Genomic DNA, 19,153 nt, shown 5'->3' with positions numbered 1-19,153 from the left:
ATGAGAAAGAGAAGGGAGTTGGAAGGCCTTTCAGATTCAGCCACAGGAGACAAGGGTTAGGGGATGAGAAGAATGAAACAAATTTTGTTGCAAGCCAGATTTGATGTTGGATATCAAGTCTCTAGGATAGCTTGAGCATCAGGAGATATAGCAGTGGGTTCCGGACTGGAAACAGAATTTGCTATGGGCCCATAGGTGATGATTAAAACCCATAGTGATGGGTAGAGCATGGAGAGAGAACACCGGGAGGGGCAGAAACCCAAGAAACATCATCTAAGCACAAGTGATTCCTGTCTCTCAGCTCAAAGAGACAGGGCAGTGCCCTCAGAACCAGGAAAAGAGAGTAAGGAGATGATCGGGGTAACAGGGTCGAGGGTTGTAAGAGGACAGGCCAAGACTGAGAAGTGCTCTTTGGTAGGCAAGTAGAGACCATCATTGACATAGTCAGATTGCAGTTGGGATAAGGAGTGAATGAGAGGAGAGCATCAAACAGCAATGGACACAGTTCTTTCCAGAAATTGGTTGGTTGTGCAAGAAAGAAATCGAGTGACTCTTGGAGAAGGAACAGGTTTGTGGAAAGGCTTAGCTTCCAAGTCAGGCCCAGGTAGTGTGCTGGTAGAGCAGAAGGCTCCAAGGTGTCAGCAGACCAGGCCAGGAGGAAGCAGACCACACAGGGAGGCATGGATAGCACCAATGGTCAGCCAGGCATCCCACTGTCCACTTGTGTTTTGGAAATAAAGATATTAAGGCTAGGTGGAGCCACCACAACATCCAGAGTCAGCTCTTATTGTGTAGAGAAGTAGACAAGCTCTGAAAGACTCAGTGAGGGAAGGGGCTTGCCAGCTCATCGAGGTGGTGGAGCCAGGCCTGATAGAGACCTTTATAGCTCCAGACCTTTTCAATGACTACTTCTTCTCTACGTTTATTTCACTATCCATCAGCTCAGCCCTCTGGCCAACAAGACCCCCTCACACTTTGGTTCACCAACCATCCACATGGACTTGCTACCCATCTGCTCAGAGCCTTGTACTGGCCCAGTCCCCGGGCTTTTGCTGAGGCATTGCTCAAAGCACAACTCCACAGGGTGTCACTCTCTCACTCTCTGCACTGTGCAGCTTGGCGGTAGGAGCTGGTGCTTGTCAGAGGCTTTGTGGAAGAGCTTAGTTCATATTGGGAAGGCAGCCTCCAGGCTAGTGGGCTGGGGCATAGTTTTCAACTTGGTGGTCACCTTCCATTGGGAAGCAAGGAGGCAGCTGAGGAAATGGGATGCTATCGGGGGAAGAAACCCCCTCCCATCATGTTCGGGGCAGGAATGCTGATGGGTTAGAGGCAAGGAAATGAAGACTAATTCCCAGCAAGCACAGCAACTTTGACTTTTCTTCCTCTCTCTCTCTCTTTCTCTCTTTCTCTCTCTTTTCCTGTAGGGGAGTTTTCTTAGACACCATCCTCCCCCGTCGAGATGACAATGGCGTCAGGCCAACCATTGGCCAGCGGGTTCGGCTCAGTCAGGGAGACATAGCACAAGCGAGGAAGCTGTACAAATGCCCAGGTAACTGTGGGCCATGAGAGTCTCAACGCACTAGCATCTCACGGAACGTATCTCAGACTGTTTGCAAACAGTCCCTTTTGCTGGGAAAATAACTTGGGGGACATAAAGGGACTACTCTTTGGCAGTTGTGATGTTTTGTGTCCCATTAGGAGGTGCGAGACAGTGCAGAAAGCCAAAATGATTAGGAGAATAATAGGTCTCAGAGCCCATAGCTAGACTTGTGGGAGGCTCCAGACTTTTCTGGCAAAGCCCTGGGTGCAGGGGGAGGAGGCAGGCTGAACACAGGCATTCAGAGCAACGTGATCCATCACGGTATGAGTTCCTTTCCTTTCTGTAGGGGGATGTGGGTTTGGCAAGAAAAGAACCAAGTGAGACCTGGCAGGAAGACAAAGAAAGAGGGGAATACTTTGGGAAGAAGAGGGGTCAGGTTCCCAGATGCTACAGATAGAGGAAGTTTTGGTGCTTTAAACGAATTGTTCTCTATAGTCTCAGGGTCAGTGACTAGCATTCTGCCATTGAAGACTGGACTGTACCCTGGGGTTGGAGCACCGGCCTGTCTCTGGACCAGTTCAGCAGTCCCTTTCCTTCAAATTGTCCATCTTTGCCTTTGGTTCCCATGCCTTCTCCACGATCTTGTAGCCACCGCTCTCTGGGGGGTGAATGCTCCAAGTCTGCTGTCAAGTGCTGGTTTTTACTACTGAAGGGTCAGAAAGCACTTCCAGGGTTTGGGAAGGACAGAAGAAAGTTCCATTATCAATAGCTCTACTAGCCTTTTCCAGTTTGATCATGGGCTGGAATATTTTGAAATGAAGACCCTCAGAGAAAATCTGGGCTGCTAGCAGCACAGCCCTGGAGCTTACAAAGTACTCCGTGGAGCGTGCATCCTCATGGAACTAGCAACTATGTCCACCCAGCTATTAGTCATCAGGGTACATTAGGGCTGGAATACAGGACAAACATATCATGTAACCTTGCTGAATTTAAAGGGAAACCTTATAGCATTCCCTGGGAAATGCCATAGTATTTATTTAGTTTTAATGTATACGCTGCTTATTTCCCAGAAGGGTCCGCGGCAGCTGGTAAATACCACGGAGCCACACAGTAATGTATCTGTTCTTGTAGAATGTTGATGATTATTCTAAAATAATTTCCACGGAGCCCTCGGGGGTGTTGACTGCAGGAGTAATCCTCATGAAGCCTGGCAGTTGTTGGGTAATGTGATACTGAAGCCCTGAGATCCAGGATTTCCTGAGGCCAGTGATGGGCAGCTCTCCACATACCCCCTCATTCAGCTCCAAAGGCTGCCAAGCTGCAAGTAGTCTCAAGAAGGAACTGAAAGCTATAGGGCCCTTGGCACTCCGAGGTAGAAGCCCACATAGGAGGAGATGCTTAAGGATGCTTGTTCCCCACACTTTGGGGAGGGCCCCATTAGAGGAGGGGTAGCACCCTTTCTTTGTCTTTGTCTTAGAATCTGAAGCCCTAGGGCTCAAGGAAATATGAAACCTGTAACTCCCAAAAGTACAGGTATTTCCCCTCCCCTCCTTTTAAAAATTAAGTGGTTGTGTAAAGGGATTTCAACTCCATGAGTCAGGTTATAAATACAAGCATCTTGATCATTGTCACCCTTCCATTGTTTAGCTATCCTTTTTTATTCTTACTTTTCAGGTAAGCAGAATTAAGTTTATTTGAAAGTGAAAGGAGAGCCAGGAGAGTTACTTTTTGTTTGTATCTTTTTGTTTTGTTTTTTAAAGATAAATGAGGAGTAGATATTCCCACACGTTTTCTATGCTTAAGGCCTATCATAGGTAACCTTCGAATATGCAAAGGCGGAATATCATACTATGGAATATTCTAGCTTCCTGGCTTCTGCCTTTGTCTTTGTTTTCTTGACTGGTAGTTCTTTCAGAAAAAATTTTCCCCACAGTGGGTGGGGGAGTAAAGATTCAAATCAGCAGCTGAAATGAGACTTAGGCTGCCTGTTGGTAGCTCAAGCCTGTAATCCTAGCTACTCAGTAGGCTGAGATCTGAGGATTGTAGTTCAAAGCCACTCCAGGCAAGAAAGCCTATGAGACTCTTACCTCCAATTATCCACCAAAAAAGCTGGAAGTGGTGATGTGGTTCAAATGGTAGAGGGCCAGCCAGTTTTAAATGAAAAAGTTAATGTGCCTGAGTCCTGACAGTGGCCAGACCTGAGTTCAAGTTCCAGTACTGGCACAAAAAGAAGTAAGAGAAGGACCAGTGGGCTGGGAAGGAAGGAAGGAAGGAAGGAAGGAAGGAAGGAAGGAGAGAGGGAGGGAGGGAGGAAGGAAGGAGAGAGGGAGGGAGGGAGGAAGGAAGGAGAGAGGGAGGGAGGGAGGAAGGAAGGAGAGAGGGAGGGAGGGAGGAAGGAAGGAAGGAAGGAAGGAAGGAAGGAAGGAAGGAAGGAAGGAAGGAGAGAGGGAGGGAGGGAGCAAGGAAGGAGAGAGGGAGGGAGGGAGGGAGGAAGGAAGAAAGGAAGGAAGGAAGGAGAGAGGGAGGGAGGGAGGAAGGAAGGAGAGAGGGAGGGAGGAAGGAAGGAAGGAAGGAAGGAAGGAAGGAAGGAAAGAAGGAAGGAAGGAAGGAAGGAAGGAAAGAAGAAAGGAAGGAGGGAGGGAGGGAAGGAAGGAATTTCAACATGGTTTGATTTGCTTTGCTTTGGTTTTTCCTCACTGACCTGCCTTCAGTGTTCTTACTGTGATCAGTCGCTGTTGTTATTAATAATCATAAAGGCTGAATTGAGCATATCTGCATTGTCCAATGCAGATGACTCCACTCACCCTCTAGGCCCTTAGTTGGCTCTACCTGTTTCTCAGAGAAGCAGACTAACACCTAGCACATGTCACAGAACCAGCCATGAGCTGAGCTCCAAACCCAGCCCAGGCTTTGAGATCCAAGACTTCTGCAGAACCTGGGAGTGTTGATGTTACTTTCACTTGTGCTAGCCAGAAAAGCATCCACCTGCGTGGCTCGCTTCTCACCAGCCATTCTAAGGTTGACCCAGCAGCACAGGGCCAGGGGCAGGAGCAGGGCAGGTCAGGAAGGGATCAAGTGTATGTGCCGGTATCACAGTTGTTCTTTTATTTGTGTAGCATGTGGAGAGACCCTGCAAGACACAACAGGAAATTTTTCAGCACCTGGTTTCCCAAATGGCTACCCTTCTTACTCCCACTGTGTCTGGAGGGTCTCAGTCACTCCTGGAGAGAAGGTAGGTGGACACATTAACTGCTCAGACTTGCGTGGGGTATGCACAGATGGAGACCCTGAAGATACAAAATTAAATAACAATAATGAATGATTTTTGTAAAGGTAAATGGGAATCCCTCTGGGAAATTCCTAATTTCTATGCCTCTGTAAGTTATGAATCATGTGAACCATTTGTAAGGTAGAGTGAACATCATCCACCTACTTTGACATGTGTACCAGGTCCTGGAGGGCAGGTCCAACTTAGAATTTATTGACACCTTGAGAGCACTGCTCTTCCAGGTGGCCTGCCTTTCCCCAGCCTCCATATCCCTATCTGGGACTCTAGGAGAGCCTGGGTTGACACCCAAGCCACACTCCTGAACATTCACTCCTATCTTGCAAGCAGATGTTGCTTGCCTGTCCTCCAGCAGAGGTAGGCTGGCCAGGTGTGCGTCTACCCTCTTGAGATTGGATCCAGGGTAGAGACTTGTGTGTGCTCTTCAAGTGGGCTCAGAGTTGTTTGGGTTTATTGGTCCCTTGAGTGAAGTCCAAGGGCCAGGGAAGCTCTGTATCAACATGCTCCTTTGGCCTTGAAGATTCAATGGTGCTGTAGAACAGCTTGGGCCAGGATGTCTTAGTCCTGATGCAGGGGTAGCACATTCTCAACCCCAATTCAAAATGTATGCTCATATACATTCTGTGCATGAGGCTCTGACATTGAGAATATTGCCAAACTTTATCACAAGATGGAGAACTTAGAATGGAGAATCTGGGCTTTGTACTCCTACATTGATCTTTTTGCTATGTGCATCTGCAACTCCAAGTGTTCTCAAGCTGTGTCAAATGATATGCAGCTATCGTTAAGAAACTGTCTTTCGCTTGGGTCTAGGCAAGACCAGAGCTCTTTACAGTCGTACCTTTGCAGCATATCTCAGTGTCTACTGGTGTGTTTCTCCATCTTCTAATGCTTAAACTCACTAAGGACAGAGATTGTTCCCCCTCAGCCCCAGCACCCCACATGGTCCATGGCACAGCACAGTGACCCAATGAGCATTTCTGAATGGAGATGTGGATGTAAGAAGGTCAAGTGATACAGCAGGTGCTATAGTCACTGCCAGGTATTCCTAGTTGATAACTTAAAAACCATGTCCATCTAAGTGTCATTAAGCCCAGTGTGGTAACTAGAGGGAAATGGCTTGGAACAATTGTGAGCCTTTTCTGAGGACTCGGTTCTATCTTCAGTGTGGAAGCACAGATCATTGGATTTAATCCTCACACTGATCTTATGTGCAGACCATACTGCTGCCATACTCATTTAGTAGCAAGAAAACATACTTGCTAGGGGCTACGAAGTTCATTGCAGAGTTGGGACTTGAACCTAGGCAATTGAGAACCTAATGGCTTGAATAGATCATGATCTTACATTACTGCACAGAGGGGAGCAGCTAGTAGATAGATGTTTGCTTATAATTTTCACATACACATCTGCATGTTCACACACACACACACACACACACACACACACACACACACACACACACACACACACACACACACACTTTCTTACTCCGTTTCTTTGGCTGTAAGCATTTAAGACAGTGTGGTTTTTGATTTAAGACTTCAGACCTTTTGCCTTGCGTGAATGTGATAACCTTGTTCCTGCTGAAGGTGCTAATGGGAGGAAGGGAGGGAGGAAGGAGGAGAAAGAAGAACAGAGTCTGGTTATCCCCCAGTTGTTGACTGTGTGCTATGTTTGAACCATGTAAGTGTCACCAAGTTTAAATGATTAGTGCTCAGTGGGGGCAGGGAGAATATACATTATTGAGATTTCTGCACTAATTATTCCAATTTCTGCTTCACCCGGCCTTCCCCCAAGCTATTTGTAATTAGCAAACTTGATTGATTTAAGTATCACCTCTCATTCATCACACATCTATGGTCTTTATGGTTCATGAACACACTTAAATTAATTAGCATGAATAATTATCTCTCTCATTCAGATCATGAATGTGTTACTAAGGAAGTTGTATTAACATTTCTTTTCTGTAATTTAAAAAAAGCAAAGACTAAAGAATTACCATCTGGGGAAAATTGAAGGAAAGGGTGACATTGCCCCCCAAAAGAAATGTACTCATTATCTGACTTATGAAATGGTAACCCCTCTGTACAATACCTTAATAATAATTCAATTTTTATATTAAAGAAGTTATCATGCAACCAACTTAGAAATATCACTGAGCTTGGTCACCAGATTATAAGATCATGAGCGTTGCAGAAAAACCCAAGGTACAACCCCATCTTTAAGAGACTTACTATAAGCCAGCTATTCACCTGTGATCTCAGCATTAGGGAAGCTTCGAGGCCAGCCTGAACTAGATAGCAAGACCCTATCTCAAAAAACAAAAGCAACACAAAGAGACTTCCCATTTAGTGTGGATTTCCTTCCCTCCACTGGAATCTGATTTAATGGAAGGATAGGCATTTGTGTGGTACCAGCTTTTGTCCTAAAGCTTCCAGGGTGATTCTTTTACAAGTAGAGTTGTAAACACTAGTCCAGCTTGAAGGGGAGTGACAATCACATGAGCACAACCACTCCTACTTCTCTAGGGAGCTGTCTGCAGTCTCTGGTACTCACTGACCATTTCTAGGAGATCACAGGCTTTTGTGGAAGAAGCTACTTGGACATGGACCTGGCTACTGGGTGAGATAGGCTCAAAGGAAGGAATAGGTACTCTAGAGACCAGTCCAGACAAGCAGCTATGAGGAGTAGTTGGTTAAGTATGGTACACTATTTGCACACTCAACAAGGCCTAATGTTTAAAGTGAGCATGTATGAAGTGCCTACGTTGTGCCAGGCATAGCCTCTTGCATTCTGTGTACAACTTCTCATGCTGTTCTTAACTCAATGAATGTTATGCACATTATTTTACAGAGGAGGAGAGGTCTAAGAAGTCAAGCATTCCACTAAGATTTCGGAGCTAGTAAGAAATGGAACTGAGAAACAAATCCAGATATGCCCGACTCTAAAGACACCTGCTCAGAATCTCTACAAGAGACAGTGCGGGGAGGGGGGGGGGTTGCTCCAAAGTGTTGAATATGCAATGTGTCCATTGGGCAGTCAGAGGACTCAGGACGAGGGGCACTTAGACAGGCGTAAGGACATAGACACCTAGGAAGGTGTATCAGGTAACATTGCCAAACAAGGGACAGAGGCTTGTCCTGGAAGCTCTGGGAGAAACAGAATATTTAACTTCTGAGATGGGCACAGAGCCACAGAGGACAGCATGGTGTGTATGTGGGGGCGGGGGGGGGGAGGGAGGCAGTAATTGGTGAACATGTGCTTCAAGATGCAGAAGACTGACCCAGAAGCCCTGGTGTGCAGGACAGATGGGCACATCATCTCACTGTAGTGATCAGGAAGGGGGCCTGCGTGGGGGTGGAGCACTAACACCTTAAAGGGCAAAGAGCTATGGGTGTGGGTGTTGGACAGGTATGGGGAAGTGAACTACAGGATAAAGGGAAGGATAAAGCCAAAGATGGGCACCTCAGGGATGGGGGCAGAAGGTCTCCTTTGGCCAGGTAGACAGAATGAAAAATGTTAGATCTTGAGGTGTCCTTGCAGTTAGCAAAGGAGCAAAGTAAGCAAGAATCAGCCAAGGAGAGAACCAGACAGACAGACAGAGACAGAGAGCAAATCAGTGGTGGCAGCCAGGAAGGACAGGTTGAGAGCAGAGGGGTCCAGGAGCCAGGGGACAAAGAACCACCCCTCAGACCTGTAGAATTCTTTAGGAACTTTAATTTGAAGCTCCTCCACTTGGAGGGTTTGCTTCAAGCCAGAGGATCCCTGAAGCTGTTTGAGTATAAAAGTAGTCAGTTGGGGCTGGGAATGTGGCCTAGTGATAGAGTGCCTGCCTAGCATGCATGAAGCCCTGGGTTCGATTCCTCAGTACCACATACACAGAAAAAGTCGAAGTGGCGCTGTGGCTCAAATGGTAGAGTGCTAGCCTTGAAGCTCAGGGATAGTGTGCAAGCCCAGAGTTCAAGCCCCAGGACTGGCAAAAAAAGAAAATAAAAGAGAAGTGGTCAGTGGAGATGAGCTTCTGGAGACTGATGAATTGCTGAGACAAAGCCCCTGGAGTTTGAAAGGAGTTGGATGAGAGGTGTAGGATCTGGGATGGCGCTGGAAAGCAGAAATGATGGAGCCGGGGCATGCTGAGCACAGGCAGAATGGGGCTTGAGGGGCAAGGGGAAACCCTGACTCAGCCCTGGGTCATCTGCCAAGTAAGCTCCAGGCTGGAGTGCGGTAGAAAATGAAGGCCAGCTCATGCCTGCAGCACCTGTGTGTTGACTCCCAGCCTGTAGGCCCATGTAGCCTCTTCTATTGATGCTCACTATTTAGCCACAGAGGCAACCACACTGAAGTTGTCCCAGACAGTGGAACTCCATCTCCCTGGCCTTGGCTTTCTCTTTGGTCCTTCTGACCTTCATTTTAGACACACACAGTGGCTTGCACTGGGTGCCCAGCCTAGCTCTCCCACAGTTCATGTCACTCTCTAGCCCTGCTTCCGGGACCATGGAGTTCCTAATTCCCTAGGTTAAATGTTACCTCTTCTGAGAAGTTTATTTATGCAAGATTATCAGACAGAATTTCTCTCTCTCTTCTCAAGACTGCCAAGAGGCTCTTCCTGTGGCCCCGCCCCACCCCTACCCTCTCTTTTCGGCATTTACTCTGTGGTCTCCTCATTGGCTTATCTCATTTGTCTTTTCCTTTTTTGCTGACCGTTCTTAAAAAACCAGGACTCTGTCTGACTGATCTTCCTAGATTGCTCCAAATAGACTGGCACCCAGTAGGTGCTCAAAGTAATACAGAAGGAAAGAAGGAAGGGAAGGGAGGGAGGTGAGGGGGAGAGAAAGAAAGGAGGGAGGGAGGGGGTGAGGGAAGCTAGCTAGCTAGCTAGGGTTGGAAGGCTATTAGACACATCATACCTCAGAAGAGTGGTCATGGCTGAGGGGATATTGATGTACTCAGACTAACTCCAGACCCTCTGGAATGATTGATGATGTTATAAGATCTTTTCGTATCTCTGAACCTCGCTGACCCTTTCTCTCCGTCCAGATCCCCAGTCTCAACACGCCTTGGCCTGTCTTTTTTAATGCATCTCGCTTTCTGTAAACTACCTAGTGACTTCAAAAACTTGAATGATTTCCCCAGACAGAACCAAAGGACCCATCTCCTTCTGTTTACTCCCTATCCTGCCCAAGGTTTATTATTTAATGTCATGAAGTTTCCTGTGTGTGTATTTTGAGAAGACGCTCCTACTGAGGAGCCGAGGGCTCTGTATGCTAAGGGGTAACGTGAGAATGCAAGGTAGCGCTTTCAGAGTTCCTCAGGCTTTGCTGCCCAAACTCATTTGATGGTAACTTGTTTCTTTTTTTTTAAGATTATCCTAAACTTCACATCCATGGATTTGTTCAAGAGCCGCCTGTGCTGGTATGATTACGTGGAGGTCCGGGATGGTTACTGGAGAAAAGCCCCCCTGTTGGGTGAGTGGACTGGAGGCAGACTTCAGAGAGCAGGAGTAGCCTGTTCTCTGGGTGCTGTGGGGGGCAGAGGGGAGGATGTGGTTACTGTCTGGAAGGGCCCATCCTGACCATAGCCACAGGAAGCCCTCCAGAGCCCTTGTCATGTAAAACTCTGTACACTCCATTTGGCCACACATGTTAAAAGCTTTTAAAACTGTGAATACCCTTTGACCCAGCTTGGAATTTATCCTAGGGAACTAATTAAAGACGTGTGCAAAGCTCTAGCTACAGGGATGTGCACCGAAGCAGGGAAAATTGAAAGCAATTTAAATGTTCAACAGTAGGAGTTAGCTGAATAAATGATAACACATTTCTCCAATGGAAAACTTGCCAGCCATTAACAAGAAAGTTTCAGGTGACTACGTACTGATTCAGAAAGGTGTTTATAGTACATTGTGACACACAGAAAAGCATGTTACCCATACAACTGGCGATGGCATTTAAAACATGCATATGCGTGTATGCATACATAGTATAAGAATTGCAAACTTAGGTGCTCTAGGAGGTGTGAATGAATAACAAGGGATTAGTCTCATAAAATTAGGAGTGGTGGGGAGTGTGGCAAACTGACTATGAAGTGTCCTGTCAAGAATCATTCAAATCAAAATTATTTAAGGCATGTGCTGGTTGAATCAAATGGAAGAAACCATTTTCAATCTATGTCTATCAAGTAAAATTATGAGTGTGAGTAGCACAGTTATTTTAGGATAGTGTTTAATTTTTTGTACTCTGGTCTTGGTTTTTTATGTTTTCTATGATGGGCATGTTTGATTCCTGTGAGATGGACAGGGCATAAACTCATTTCTGAAGAAATAGCTTGGACCTTTAAGGAAGGGGGAATGGCAAAGTGGCATAAAGAGAAAGGTTCACAACAAGAGTACTCTCTCATGGTGGCCAGGGTAGATGAACACAGCCTACAGGACCAATGGCTTTGTGTCTTGAAAACAGGCATTCTAGTACTGTCAATGGAACAGAAAAGAAAAGCATACTGCCAACGAGCCAGATGGAAGGCTCTTGGCTGAGGACAGATTGTCCTCACTGTTGAAGCTCCTATAGGGTAGGTGTCTGGCTGGATGATTCTAAGGTTTTGGTGGGCACTTGATCCCTGATATATCCTCACATGAACAGAAAAGCCCCACTTACTGCACTGTGGATGGCTGGCCTGAATGAGTGGTTAGTGGGGCACTTATTGAAGATGGTGACAGAAAAGCAAAGAGGGAATCCAGGTGCTGGTGGTTCATGCCTATAATCCTAGCTACTCAGGAGGCTGAGTTCTGAAGATTGCAGTTCCAAGCCAGACTAGACAGGAAAGTCTGTGAGACTTTTACCTCCATTTAATAACTAGAAAACTGGAATTAGTGCTGTGGCTCAAAGTGGTAGAGTGCTAACCTGGAACAAAAGAGCTCAGGGATAGTACCCAGGCCCTGTGTTCAAACCTCATGACTGACAAAAAAGAAGAGAGGGGGCCAAGTTGTAGACTTCACTGCTAGATAGAGCCCTAGTGTCATATTGGATCCTGGCAAACAAGAATGAGATAGGTTGAAAGAGATTGGAACTGAAGGTCTGGCTGGAGTGGATATGAAGGGCCTGGTGTATATAAAGCATCTCTATGGGTAAGGGGTCCCCACTGGGTCAGCTGCCATTGGGAATAGCATACAAGCACCTGTGCCAAGAGGTACCAACAAGAATTTGCCTCCACAGGAGCCCCAGAGCACAGGGGAGAAATCAGGACAGGCTCTGCGTCGGGGCACCAGGTTGACAGCATTAGGAAGGATCTGTCAGATAATTAGCAGTCCAGGTAGACAAGCTGAGAAAGTGGTCATAGGCCAGGCACATACAGGAATGTGCACTGAAGGAACTGTGGGTTGTGCACAGGACAAAGGGTGTCTGTGTTTCCTGCCTACTATGAGCAGCCATGGGGTTCCTAGCTGCTAGAACGGGGCCCAGTTACAGGGATAGGCATGTTTTGCAGGGGTATGCATGGCTTGCAGGGGTGTGCACAATTTACCAGAGTATAGCAGTAATGGGGTATGGCAAAATGACAGGACTGAAGCAGTGGTTCCCAAACTATGGAGCATCGATATGCCTGGGAAGATTTCTATGAACACAGATACCTGAGAAGACTACTGAACTAGAACCTCCACAAGTTGGTTGGTTTGTGCATGCGCCCATGTCTAAAACTGATGCACTGAGAGGATTGGCGGGCCAGGATGCTACTGCAATGGTTGCCTAGGAAAGGAAGCGTGTAGGTGAACAGCTTTATGTTTTGATTTGCATGCATCTCCATCGTTGGAGTCTTTTACAAGTTTTTTTTACAAAAGCAGTGTAGGAAGAACTTCATGAGAACATGAAATCACAATCCCCTCAACCTGGCCAACACCTTTCCAGTCACCGAATCCCTTCCCAAGAAAGGTGCCCAAGTGGGTGCTAAATGTCTAAAGCTGTGCAGCCCACTAGTAGCTGAGATCAGACCAGAATCCAGATGTTCTGGTAATGCTGACTCTGAGCAGGGTGTTCTTTTAGGACTGCCAGATAAAATACACTATGTGTTGTTTATCTAACATTCAAAGTTAACTGGGCTTCCTGAATTTTTGCTAAACCTGGCCAGTCCCATGCACCTCAGGAAGGGGATAGTCTCAGAGACTCAAGAGGAGGAAGTTCTCTGTTCTGGACGTTCCCTAGGAAGGGTCCAGGCACATTCTTGAGGGTGGGCACAGGCTGGTTTCTAGGTCTTCCCTTTGCTTGCTCTTGAGGCAGGGATTTTTTCTCACTGCAAATCCTGGTATGTGCATTAATGGGACAGGACCTTACAGTCATGATGGTTTGAGGATTTTGTTTGTTTGTGTGTTTTGGGGAGGCTCATATTTTATCCACTTCTGCAGTATATGTGTGTGTGTGTGTGTGTGTGCGCGCGCGCGCACGTGCATGCACACGTGCATGCGAGCATGGTGTTGCAGCCAAGGCATGGCTCATTGCCCACAACTGCCATTCTTCATTTGCAAGAACTCCTCTCCCCCCCCCCCACTCTCTCCCACTCTCTCCCTCTCTCTCTCTCTCCTTTGCCAACTATTTGGCCTGCTCTGATGTTTCCAAATGCAGTTGTTAGTGAACTTTTGTGTTTGGAACAAGTGCATTGTGTCAGCCAAGCTGGTCCCTGGGAGGGGTCAGTGCCATGAAATCTGTTGGGAGGAGGCAGGTCAATGCCCCTTTGGCAGGAGGCAGAACGGATTAGGGTGGATTGTGAAAGTATGCATCTTGCTCTGAAAAACCATGCATCGAATTTTTTTTTCCCAGGGCACTGTGTGAAAATCCAGGCATAATGCGCGTATAACTTTTTATGAATGAAGCCTTTATGACTCCCCACGGAGCCACTTTTAGTGCCCTCATCTGCATTTCCTCTTCTTGATATCCTTATTAAACTCTTCCTCCTCCTCCCCCTCCTCCACCACCTCCTCCTCCTCCTCTAAACCCAAGAACCAGGATTCAGTTTAGGAACTGGACACCTTGTCTCTGTTTCAGTGTTTCTCCAGCCTGTTTGGTTTCCTTGGAAGGAGGCCTCTCAGGACCCAGGTTTTCACAGAGTGATTTCCAGGGAAAATTAAATGGATTGAGAAATATGTCACAGCTGCTTAAAGATCTCAACTCAGTTTTTCAATGTCAGGGGCCATTTAGGAGATTGTGCCTTTATCGAGAAGTCAGTGGCTACATAGAGAACCTGTATAGTAGTCTTAAACACTGTCCTAGAAATTGACACCCCCCCATTTCTGTTAAAGGAATTACTCTAAACAATGTACTTTTTGTATGTAGAACTGTCTAGAGTTCTGTGACACCACAATGTGCACAAAAGCCCTTTTTCCCCTTTCCTTCAGATGGGGGGAGAAACTCAGGAAGGCCAGGCCGACCCATCTTGTCACCATATTGCATGCCCCAGTGCTAGGCCAGCTTCCCAAACTCACAAAAATGAGAGAGTTAAGGCCAATAGCGAGGCTTGCAGTGCACAGCTGAGGTTGGCATTGTATAAACTGGCTTCCCAGTTTGAAACTACGATCTTCATTCTTACTTGTCTTTTCCTAAGTGGGAAATGGACATGACACTTACATTTCCAGAGGGAAAATTTGGTGCAACCAACTATGTACGGTGCTCAGAACTGTACCCAAGTTCTTTTTGGTGATGGTGGTGGTGGTGGTGGTGGTGATAAGAAGGTGATGTTGATGGTAGAAGTCTAGATCTCCAACTGCCATGGCTCATATTCTGCTTCCACATCCAGCTCAGAAGTAAATTCCCTCATCTGCACTTTTCTCATCTGTGAAATGTGATCAATAACAATACCTAGGACTAGACTCCTGCTGCTATGACAAAATACCTGAGAAAAATCAACGCAAAGGAAGTAAAGGTTTGCTTTGGCCTCACAGTTTCAGAGACTTCAGTCCATGACCCCTTGGCCTGGTTTGCTCTTAGGTAGGTGGCAAGGTGGTGGTACATCATGGTAAAGACCAGGTGCTCACCTGATGCTGGCCAGGAAGCAAAGAGGGAGAGGGACCAGGGACAAGAAACCCTTCAAGGGCACACCCCCAGTGACCTACTTCCTCAAACTCTTCACCATAGTGGATGTAAGAAAAGCCCCTCTGTTATCCCTCCTGTCTATGGCTAGTGTGAGACTCTAGCCTAAGCACTCCACACTCAGTCGCTCATCCCATCCTTACTTGTTTTGGCTTGAGTCTCAAATGCTCATGGTTGGTCCCAAGTGCAGCAGTATTCAGCAGTGACTGGATCTTGTGAGTTCTCACCTCATCCAAGGACAGTCCACTGATGGATGCACAGGTTAATGGGAGGTGATAGAAACTGCAGGAGGGGGAGTCTAGTTTGAGATACTCCCTAAGCAGTAAAATATTCCTGCATGTAATTCCTGTCTCAGAGAACTGAGCAAGGGTGGTCTCTCCTTGGAGCAGGTATGTATGCATGTGTATGTGTGTGGGTGTGTGTGTGAAAGAGAGACAGACAGATAGAGACAGAGAGAGAGAGTGGGTCATCTCATCCCTTAGATCCTTAAGAAATAAGATGGGGATGTCCCTCTCCCTTTTGGAAGTAGTACTTAGGGGCTTGACAGCTGGGGCTTCAAAAGGGAAAACTTGAACTTGAAACTTGGGCTAGGCTAAGAAGAAATTCTAGCTTTGGACTGAAGTTTTCTAACTGCCATTGAATGAAAGCTCTCTCTCTCCCTCTCTCTCCGCCCCCTCTCTCTCTCCCCTGAGCTCAGTCTCTCTCCATGCTAGTAATCAATGATTCCTCACAGTCAGTCAGTCTCCAGAATCTAATGAACATCAATTGGCTACACCAGGGAACAATTACTGACAATATATGGGCTTCTAGTGAGTCCTTCCTTACCTAAGTCTTGGCAGCAATTTCATCTCGTCTCACTGAATATTAACTCGCCAAAGCCACATGGTCACAGGTAGCCAAAATCAGGAGGATGCCAAGGAGGCTAGTAGTAGTCCCCTCTCACCCTCCCCAACGAATGTGCTCCAGAGTGGGCCACCAGGAGGTGCGCATTGTGGCCTTTACTTCTTCCAACCTTATCAATCCCCATTTTTCTTAGAAGGATAAAGCAGATTTATAGCTACAAGTGACTTTTATCCAGTACGTCACAGGACATTGAAAATAAAAGTACCCATGAAGTGTTAGGGCTATGGCCAAATGCCTTTGTACCAGAAACCTACATCATGTTGCTGCTGTCACATTGCCTGAGGAACAGAACTCTTCATGTCTGTTTCATGGCTGAGTGTCTTGACAAATTATATATACATATCTGTTCACACTTTCTCTCAGGAAGAGCTGGGAAATCAAGAATCTCTTTGCCCTTCCAGGATCTACCTAGGGACTGGGGATAGCTTTATGCATCTCCCAGGGGCTGAAACTGCCCTGGAGTCACCCTGTTCCATCCACAGCCCAAGGTGGATGGAGTACAGGTCCTGGAAGGGGCCCATGTGTCCTCTCCAAGCCTCTCTCCTAGTGCCCTCCATCCTGTGGCCTGGGACCCTTTCATAGATCACAGGGATGGGGAGATGCATTCTTCTTTGTTTTCCCTGAGGCAAGGAGAGCAGAGTGTTCAATGCTCCAAAAGGAAGGCCATAGTGCCATAAGGCATGCTAGCTCAGAGCACCATCCTGCTCTATTTGGGAGCTGCCCTGATTAAGGTGCCATGAGGAGCAGGCCCCCAGGGAGGCTGTACCAGGGTATTTTGATGGACTGAGATGTAGAGTTTGTCTGAATGAGGCATACGAATGTATGACTCTCTCTCCCGTTCTCAGGATGTGTGGTCCCAGGGAGGGTCTGCCAAGCGTATGGGAAGAACCAGACCTTGCTCTCCAGTGGCAGCGAGCACCTCTTGCTGTCCACAGGCATCCTGACCGTGTCTTTCCCCTTTCCAGGGAGGTTTTGTGGCGATAAGATCCCGGAGCCCCTCATCTCCTCGGACAGCCGGCTCTGGGTGGAATTTCGCAGCAGCAGCAGCATCCTGGGCAAGGGCTTCTTTGCAGTATATGAAGGTTTGTTCATGATAGAGCTCTGTGCCAGCTGCTGCAGCTGATATGCCTCTGTCCTTCCTGGGCAGCTCTCTGTTCTTCTTCCTCCATGGCTGGAGTACAGTTTGGGAGACCCTCGAGGGTCAGCCCACCACTAGAGGGGGAAAGCTTAGAATTACAGGTCGCTCCTCCACACTTGGAAGGCTGAAGCCAGCAGTGCCCACCTGGAACTTCTCTCTTCCTGTCACCAGCCTGCTGAACCTTGCTTCTGGTCCAGCTGGAAAGCTGAAATAGACCCTGTGCAAATGCCAGTGAGCTCTGAATAGCTGTGTGAGCCTAAGCAAAGACCTTGACCTCTCAGGGCTGCTATCTGTTTCATTGGTGAAAGAAATTCTTCTCTGAACCGCCCCAAACCCTAAAAAAATGGGACACTGGTAGAAAATGACTAAAGATCCTTTTTGACCCAAGCCATTGTAATTCTGGAGAGGCCAAAATTTTGTTTTTATAAAAGATCTAACAGTGTGCACATCTGTACATGCACATGCTGTGTGTGTATGTGTGGGGAAGGTACGTGTCTGTCTGTGTGAAGCACCGGACTTCTGTTCTTTGAATCACTTGGGATACTTTGAGCCATGTTGTTCAATGTACCCAGAGCCACCTGACTTCCACTGTTGGAAGAGCTCCTTGTGAGTTTTATAGACAATGAGGGCACTACAAAGTTGTTTTCCTTATATGAGGAATTTCAGGGTTGAAAACAGATGCACTTTTATCTTTCTGGGGCACAGTCTTTGTTGACGTTAGGGGAAAATGTTAGTGAGTGGAGCCACCTAGTGGTGACAAATGGCCACTTACCTTTCTTCCTAAAATGTATGACCAGGGACCTGGTTCCTCCTTGTGCTTGTCTTTCTAAAGCTATGTGTGGAGGAGACATTACCAAAGACTCGGGTCAGATTCAATCTCCCAACTACCCCGATGATTACAGGCCTTCCAAGGAATGTGTGTGGAGGATCACAGTGTCGGATGGATTTCACGTGGGACTTACCTTCCAAGCCTTTGAGGTGAGTGGGGTTTGGATGTCTTCATGAGCATGAAGCAAGTGACAGCTTTAACTCCACACCCTTCACTCTGCAGATGACTTCCACTGTGTAGTTACACACAGGCACTTAAGAGGCCATTTCAAGGTCACAGTGAGTTGTATCACAAGTCTGTGAAATTTGCTTCACCTCCTTTGTAAGAGAAGCTGACAGGGCTAACAGAAATGGACAGGTAGGATGGAGGCAGACCAAGGAAGTTTTGTAGAACTGTCTTTTCTCACTCCTTAGTCCCTTCTCAATTTGATTCACCCATGACTTCTGCCACAAAGAGCTCAGAGAAGCCCAGCACACACGCGGCATTCCTAAATCATATTCCACTCATAAATCAAAAACCTTGAATCCAAGTCAGCTGGAATCATCGCGCCTCCTCTGTTTCTCCCTTTAGATTGAAAGACATGACAGCTGTGCCTATGATTACCTGGAAATCCGTGATGGCCCCACACAAGACAGCGCCCTGATCGGCCACTTCTGTGGCTATGAGAAGCCAGATGATGTGAAATCGAGCTCCAACAGACTATGGATGAAGTTTGTATCCGACAGCTCCATTAACAAAGCGGGCTTTGCGGCCAGTTTTTTCAAGGGTATGAATTAGAAGTTTGCTTCCACTTTCAGTCACAGGAAGAAGTATTTCTTCCCCTAGTGGAAGAACCATAAAACCCATATGGAGCCTCAGCCCCCAGCATGGCTCCTTGCAGGGAGGAGGCAGCCATCCACTGCAGAGCTGTACTGAGCATAGCCGCCCGCAGGCCCACAGAGTTCACAGTTTTCAGGAGCAGGCTCAAATTTGGCCTCTACAAAGCAGATCATTCTGCACTTGAGAATGAGATGTAGTAAATTTACAAGGTCAAGCTAGAGTACAGTGAAGCTGAGCGTTGGTAACTATGAATATTTGCACAGCAGCTATCATTGAATGTGTACCAGAGTCTGGGTAAGATACTGAATTCCTTAGTCAAGGGTGAGAGGGGGCAGAGAAGAGTGTATGCTGGTACTGGGGCTTAAACTCAGGGCCTGGACGCTGTCCCTTGCCTTTTTTACTCAATGCTAGCATTCAATCACTTGATCCACAGCTCCACTTCAGGCTTTTTTGTGTGATTAATTGGAGGTAAGCGTCTCAAGGACTTTCCTGTCTTGGTTGGCTTGAAGCTATGATCCTCACATCTCACCTCCTGAGGAGCTAGGATTCCAAGTGTAATTGGCACTTGGAC

At 47.0% G+C, this 19,153-nt stretch overlaps 1 protein-coding gene across 1 annotated transcript in view; it reads left to right on the top strand.

The window, feature by feature from the left end:
• The window catches only part of LOC138826172 (tolloid-like protein 2), a 110,566-nt gene that overhangs the window by 73,737 nt on the left and 17,676 nt on the right, over positions 1–19,153 (top strand). Inside the window, exons 8-13 of the mRNA XM_070021315.1 lie at positions 1,425–1,549; positions 4,657–4,772; positions 10,192–10,294; positions 16,762–16,878; positions 17,767–17,912; positions 18,334–18,529. Coding sequence (XP_069877416.1) covers positions 1,425–1,549; positions 4,657–4,772; positions 10,192–10,294; positions 16,762–16,878; positions 17,767–17,912; positions 18,334–18,529 — 803 coding nt within the window. The remainder of the gene's footprint in view (positions 1–1,424; positions 1,550–4,656; positions 4,773–10,191; positions 10,295–16,761; positions 16,879–17,766; positions 17,913–18,333; positions 18,530–19,153) is intronic.

This window comes from Dipodomys merriami, unplaced genomic scaffold, assembly GCF_024711535.1.
Source record: "Dipodomys merriami isolate MVZ:Mamm:240054 unplaced genomic scaffold, mDipMer1.0.p SCAF_14, whole genome shotgun sequence".
Lineage (NCBI taxonomy): Eukaryota > Metazoa > Chordata > Mammalia > Rodentia > Heteromyidae > Dipodomys > Dipodomys merriami.
This window is presented reverse-complemented; position numbering and strand designations above follow the sequence as displayed.